Below are 7489 nucleotides of genomic sequence, written 5' to 3'. Positions count from 1 at the left end.
ACCGTTAGCGGGGCAAAACTCTGGGGGGAAAAGAAGGGAGGGAACAGTCGGGCCAAAACGATAATTAATGGACAAGATAGGGACAAAGAAATAATGTAAGCTGCGAATATCGATTTGTGTTTGCGCGGGAACTGCTCGTGGGCCGGCTCGTCGTCCTCCGGCGGCGGCGCTGGCGTCGCCCGACGCGGCCCGCGGCCCGCACCAACACCAGCGCGGGACGCACAGAGACGCGAGTCGCGCGCTTGGAGCTGGTGCCTCCGGTCTGGGGAGAGGAAAGTGCGCGCGCGCGCAGTTCGGAAGCATCACAGTCGCCGCTGCCGTCGTCATCACTGAGGTCCGCCGCCAGAACGCCGCGCGCGCCGGATAACGCGGACGCGCACGGACACGTGCGCACACATGTCGGCGGCCACGGGCGCCCTGCACTGCCTCTTGTTGGCTGCGCTGGAGGCTGGTGAGTGCCGCCGGGGAAGCCGGGCCTTGCTGACTGCGACAATGGTAATCGCTGTAGTGGAAACACGGTGAGCCGTGGGGTGTTTCGTGTAAGGTTTCATGAAATTCCACTTCATTGCGAAGCTGACTCACTAAAATCAGGCACTTTGAAACATAAAGGAGCGCAGGGGGCGTAAACCATAAACTTGACGGCGTATGAGTGGAATTTATAAAGTTAGCGGTGCAGTTTCATGAGGAACTAACTCAAAAGAGCAAGAATACATAATCATAAGACGTCTCACAGGAAATCTTTTTTATTATGCCTCCCAAGTTCAGCAAATCATTATCTTATATGATGGGCTTCACCCCGTAACGAGGCATGCGGGTCTTGCGAGTAAGTTTCGCGGCCCGTTATTGAAAGGACCGTAAAAGTTGAGCGCATTGCTTATGTTCTCGAGCCCTCACATTTCAACAAAACATATCCGGTACAGCAGCATTCGAGGTCTCTAAGTACGCCTTACGGTTCGTGGTGTATGTGGAAATGTCTTCGACTGAACAGTGACATCACGGGCCTTAAACGAAGGGGGTCTTGTAAGCTGAATTAAAAGATTGCCATAAACTTCAGCCCTGCCTGCCGATTGGCGCATTGAGCATACAGATGGTCTCTACTTTCGGGAATTTCAGACAACCCAGCTAGTTGAAGCTGTTTCTTAGAAAAGAGGAATGAACGCAGGTCAGGTGCGCCATATTTAAAGGTTTTACATCTTCCATTTACTGACAGCATGTTAGTAAGCACTGACATGGCATAGCAGCTTAACTTCCGTAATTAAGTTATCAATAGCTCCAAGTAATTTTGCTTCAATCTGTACGTCAGAACTGCCTCAGAAGAAATATTTCCATGCAAAAGTATTTTGCTCACATTTTTTATTGGTTTGCCTAGCGCAGACAAACATGAGAGAAAAGACCCGCTTTGAAAGCGGAACATATCTAATTTTAGCTTTAGAGGTCATTCGTGCAAAAACCATCTTTACAGCATGTGGTAGGGCTCTGTATCGATCGTTTACAGATTTCTGTGAATATGGTAATCCACCGAAATGTATATTAAGTGAAGTTTCGTAATGCTGTCCACTGCCCCAACGTTCGCGCCACCTTAGGCGCAGGCTTCGCAGTCGTGCAGAATGGGATTATAGTAAGGAAATTCAAGTGAAAAAAAAAAACAATACCTGCAGGAATGAACATACACAAATGAGCCCCTTATCATCAGCAGTGCTGTTTGCAGATGTTGGTCAAATTATTGGTATTGACGGTCTAAAAGAGGCCGTGCGCTAACAATTCCTTCGTCTTGTCATAATAGCTGACTCAAGTTGAAGTAGGTATAAGAAGAAATTTGTCTTAAAAGAGCCTAAAACACTTCGATTCTTTTAAGACGCACAGGAATTACCAAAGTATAAAATCCTGTTCGAAAACCTAGTGCAAACTAGCACGTAGGAATCACTGCAAACGAAAAATTAATGAACGTCAGAGGAGAACGCATAATGAAAGGAATTGATCAGAGAGCCATGTCACCCTCAATGCTGAGTCAAATTAGCTCTGAATAAACTTGAGAGTTCCAAAGTTCATCTCGAGATACCCACTGAGAGCAAAGGAGAAACTGGCTCAAGGAATCAAGTATGGGAGTCGTCGAAAGTTCTTAGGACACACGGTCTGTTTTAGAGCTGAGTGTTTAGTAATATAGTTTAACAAAACTTGAAGATGGGCTAGATGGTGCATTTCAACTTGATGAAAGGTAAAAGCGCGCAGTGATAGCGCGTGTCCTTTGTCGCCTTCTCTCGAGTGTGTGTCTTCCTGTGCGCTATTACCTTTAGTCAATTTAGTAATCAAGGATACCGCCAAAAATTAAAATCTCTCTGGGAATTCTTATAACGCAATAGAAGCTTCCAATACCACAATATATCGCTGAAAAGTAGCAAAGAAACGCACATGGTGGAGGAGGGGCTTGTTATGAGATATATACAGAGGGAGCCAACAGCCAATGACTCTGCAAAGTAGACCCTCTTGCCCGGGAACATTTAGCATGACTTGTCTTCCAGCCTAAAAAAATCAGTTCCAGTTGTTTGATCAGATGCAGAGAGAGAGAGAGAGAGAGAGAAAACAGAATAGAAAGGCAGGGAGGTTAACCAGGCGATGCCCAGTAGGCTACACTACACGTGTGGAAGGAAACAAACGGAGAAAAAGGAAAGAAAGAGTGCGAAGGGAAGGAGTCTATAACATGTCTAGAGATCTATAGTGAAAGGGGGTAAATACCGTGGAGCTAAACTTTTGAACTCAACCCCGAGTCCTTTAAAAACTTAGGTAACGCCTTCACTGATTTCCTTTGTGATGAAGGAGCCATCCAAGGGCCCAGAAACATTTTTTCAGTAGGAGTGAGTAGAGGAGTACCTTCGAAATGACATGATTGACGCAGTAGCATTTCCACTCGGTTTAATCCCTTAGCCTCGGTGACTGTTGCTTTTAGAGGTCTAGCATTGCTAACAATACCTATCGTTATTTTCTGTTTCAAAACAATAACAAGAACTTTCAAACTATTACTCTTTTCTGAAGACGGAGACATATATGCGTGCAAATGATGGGGACTGCGCCAGTTGCTATTCCGTCATTAAATTTGATTTTGGTTTCGTTTGGTTGGGCTCGTGGGGTTTAACGTCTCAATGTGACTCAGGCTATGAAAGATGCACTGAGATCGCACAGCACACGGGGGCTTTTCACCTCCATCGAAAAGCCGCCGTCGAAGCCGGGATTTGATCCCACATCCTTGGGCTCAGAATCGTCAAGCGCCGTAACCACTGCGCCTGCCCGGCGGGGCTTGATTTTCTTTTTCATCACCCTTCCAATCACCTTTCCCGAGGTCAGAGCATGCAAGTTTTCTCCCCTTCGTAAATGCATAGCTGGCTATACAAATACAGAGTGTTCAGAGACTAAGTCACACTTAATGAACATTTTGTCTGAGCAGATAACACGCCGATAAACGAAAAAAGTAGTCTAACATCCATACCCGGAAGTAGTCAGCGGTGCATAATTCAAATGATAAACAGCGATCCCATCGAATTCTCGCATGCACAATGAAGCTGTGAAAGGTCCACACGAGAATTTCTGACGCACTTCGCGAGCGACACTGTTCGACAATTTCGATACTTCGCTACAACTCTTAGGAGGCCTTATGGAGCTGGCCTCTGGCCTCATAAGGCCAACGAGATGTACAGTAAGGCCTGAAAGGAGCGCCAAACATGCATATACCGTGTCTTTCTGCTCCGCACCGAGATATGCCTTCAAACTGAGCATATAAAAATGTAAGCATTTCTAAAAAAAAGTTTTGAGCCAACGGGGTTTGGTCTTGGACCACGCCTTGTGTCTCGTAATGCATTACCAGAGTTACACATCATCTGAAGGTAAGCTTTTTTGTTCCACTTGCTCCAGTTTGAAGGACTTCCATGAATGCTAAAAGCGTGCCACTGCACGGTTTAGAAGAAGACACCCTGGGCTCCAAACTTCGTACAAATGTGTGTTATTTATCCAGAAATATGAATCAGGGTCGTTGACTACTCTTGCTGAGAGTACAGAAATTAAACGTTTGCTCACAGGCGTTGTTCACGTTTCATTCCGTCCTGATTGTATGGGTATATATAATATGCAACAGAACGCCTATTTCCGCAAATCATCAAAGTTGAGAATTTCATGTAAGTTTATATTCATATCATATCCCAAGCTCTTGATTCCAGCAGTTGAAAGTAATAATTGGCAAACACTTACAAGGGATTCCCATTGCTCGTATATGTTTGCTACCAGCTTACTGCGTCTATATATGGATCCATCAGCCACTGCTATAAGCCTATACATAGCAGTATGAGCAGGAATCACTGGGAAAAAGACAAAAGAAACCAGCAAAAATGAAGACTAGAGGGAAAAAAGGAAGGCCTTTTGGCGGAAAGGGAACACAAGCACAGTAGTAAACAATGAAAATTTATTAAGCGCCTTGGAATCTGTCTTGGTGAATCTTATCATTTCTGAATCATAGCAGTGCTCGACAGCAAGAAGCAATACATTCGTGAGTGCACTGCGCGAATAAAGAGAGACCTAAAATCAGTTTTACTAGATTAAGACGATCCGAACAAATTCCTTTTTATTAAATCTCTGCTGTGAACACAAATTTTAAACCTCTCTGTATGTTTGTCTTGTAATTCTCAAATCCTGCGCGTTGAACAGTAGCTGCATACAATCTTGAAAAAACCCTCAGCACGCACATGACCTGTCTTGAACGGTTGCTGTAATCACTGCTTACGCTGTAGCACTGCTTTACACCCGCATCAAACAAGCAAAAGCTGAAATTTTTTCTAGTAAAATCTTCGGGTATGCCCAGGCCCTGGGCGCATCAAGACGCTCCCGTCGATTTCAGGCGGCGCGGCAACTCGCGGGAAATTTTCACTCGTTTCTTACGAACCGCACAGTTTCTAAACTCTTAGTTTCTAATTAACTTGTAGTGCTCACTGTTACTTACCAAAGCGGGTAGTACTGTTTCGGCACTAGCGGAAACAGCGGCATCAGACATTAAGCGTACATATCGACCTCGAACAAACAAAAATGTATATTAACGGAATTCAAGTTGAAAAGCTATTAATTTTATGCAGAGTTTGAGCTTGCAAGATAAAAACACGAATGGCACTGATAATTCTGGCTGCATAACATTTCTTTTCTTGCTCAATGCTAGAAATTAACCACCGATGAAAATGGCACTTTCTTTTTTTTCCGAGGTCATGTTGCTGAAGCAGAGCGAGACTAATTAATATTCCAAATTAATTTGTCTGCCACTATGAAAAGCGAGATTAATGGACGGGAAGTTATCATTAGCTCCTTGAGAGTAATGAGCAAGACCCTATGTGGACAGAGGTGGCACCGTACGGTTGCGACGTACTTCGCCAGAACCTAATACAAATACCAGCACTAAGCAGGACGTCCTCTAGAAGGTATCCAGTACCGCAAATCTTTTCAAGCGTAATAATATTTAATAAAAGACAAATGCATAAACTTTACACAATTTTTGCGCCGAGAAGTAGGAGAGCCTGACAGAGAGAAAAAAAAAAAAAAGACCTTTGTAGGAGGAAAACAGTTTTCTTTATGAAAAGATTTAAACGTGTTCTGAACCTTTGCAACGAGAGGACATTCGATGGCTGCATATGTGCGGTACTCTACAGGATAAGCATTAAATGAGGCGACATCGAATTTAGGGGTCGCATTTCTGTGCGCTTCTGTAACATTCAGCCAGCTACAGTAACCAGGCGTGCTTTCCAGAGCACAAGATCGCGTGGCCGTCGCTCCGCTCTGTCAAAAGATGGCATTATTTCGTGGTTAAAACGTTCAACTACTCAGCCGAACTGTTCGGGTTGGAATTCGACCACGGCGATCGCGTTTCAATTCACGACAAAGCAAAGGCGCCTGTGTTCTAAGCGATGGCAGTACACGTTAGGATCCTCAGGTGGTCGCAATTATGCCGCATCTCTCTACGGCAGCGTCTCTCTCTATCTTTCTTCTTTCGGTCCCACACTCCCACCTTTTCCTTACTGCCCGCTTCAGGTGTCCAAAGCGAAATTCGACAGATGCTGAGCCTTTCGTATAAACCAATTTACAAGGCAAGCGCAACATGTTTGATGACTGCAGGCGGCGACCATAGGATCCGCCTGAGACCCAGCGGCAGCGTTGAGGCCAATACACTAGTAAGGCATAGTTCGCTTAAGACGGCTTTCAATCTGCCTAAGACATGATGCAATACTAGACAATGATTTCTTGGCAAATTATTGTCACACAACTTGAACTCTTTTGCACCAGTTTTGATTTTTGAGTTCAAAGAAACGGGAAGGATTAAAAACTGTGGATGCCTCATATTTTGTCAGTGAGAGCCTCAGTTCGCAAACCGAGCCAATGGGGCCATTTTTTTACCCTCCACCAACTACCGTAGTGTACCTAAACACCATTGGAGGTATAGGAGAATTTCTACACTGGTGTAGCTGGCCTAAGTTAAAAAAAATGGCCCTAGTGTTTTAAAGGGGACAGGTCTTCGTCTGGGCCTAGAGACACAAAGTCGTCTTGTCGAAACGTGGGCTCGGCTTAAGACCTGATACTCCCTCTCAACCCTTATTCAGTGCTCTTTCATCCTATGTAGCCATCTTCCTTCTCTCTTTCTACCCTGGATCGTCAGCTACGCGTGTTATGTATGCGCAAACCAGAAAGGGTATGTTTGCGTTATGCTGACACCGCTCGCTGCACGCGAGCGCACTCAGTAAAGGTAAATCAATCAAACTGAACAATTAAAACAAAAATACGTTGCTACGTTGCTTGCCTGGTACTTGTACACGTAGAAAGGCAGAAAAGCGTTTTTGCGGTAGAAATGAGGAGCGTGCACAAATTTATTAAATGACACAAAGACGTAGTATTGTGGATTTATCCAATTTGTCTATCTCAATGATTATGTCATTGATCGACTGGTACTACAACACTCGTCGCTTTTTCACTTTAGGCGAATACTACAAGCTATAAGTGCGTACGAAAGTGATATGTTCAGGCACACACTGCATGTTGGCCACTGTGCACTTACACACGATTTCTTGAGTAGGTCCTGACGAAAACCACGAAACATTATTACAAGATTCAATGCGAACATATCAGTATTTTATGCATATGTACACCTCAGATAACATGTTCGCCACGTGTTGACGCGAAACAATCAAGCTTACAAAATAAAGGACATGCACAAAAGCAGCTGCACATGCACTGGCTAATATGGACCAATCTTTATATATTCTACATATCGGAGGCAGAACATCCATCACGGAAGTGCTTAACATTGCGAAAGAAACAGTATAGCGCATGGGTTGCGTGCATTTTGCTCAGCTTTATTGAAGAAACATAGCGAAAGATTTAATCTGAAATGTGTAAATATGACGCATGGGGCTTAACATCCGGAAGCGATTCAGGCTATGGGCGTTGAGTTTCTTACTCAACCGTAAACTGA

At 44.4% G+C, this 7489-nt stretch overlaps 1 protein-coding gene across 1 annotated transcript in view; it reads left to right on the top strand.

Moving 5' to 3' along the window:
• Positions 1-255: 255 nt before the first annotated feature.
• The window catches only part of LOC146185253 (uncharacterized), a 110181-nt gene continuing 102947 nt past the window's right edge, over positions 256-7489 (top strand). Inside the window, exon 1 of the mRNA XM_084605494.1 lies at positions 256-451. Within this exon, the coding sequence (XP_084461620.1) occupies positions 397-451 (55 nt within the window). The 5' untranslated portion in view covers positions 256-396. The remainder of the gene's footprint in view (positions 452-7489) is intronic.

This window comes from Amblyomma maculatum, chromosome 6 (assembly GCF_055883805.1).
Source record: "Amblyomma maculatum isolate TAMU_Amacu chromosome 6, ASM5588380v1, whole genome shotgun sequence".
Taxonomy (NCBI): Eukaryota; Metazoa; Arthropoda; class Arachnida; order Ixodida; family Ixodidae; genus Amblyomma; species Amblyomma maculatum.
The sequence above is the reverse complement of the archived record's forward strand: the minus strand, read 5'-3'. Positions and strand labels throughout refer to the sequence as shown.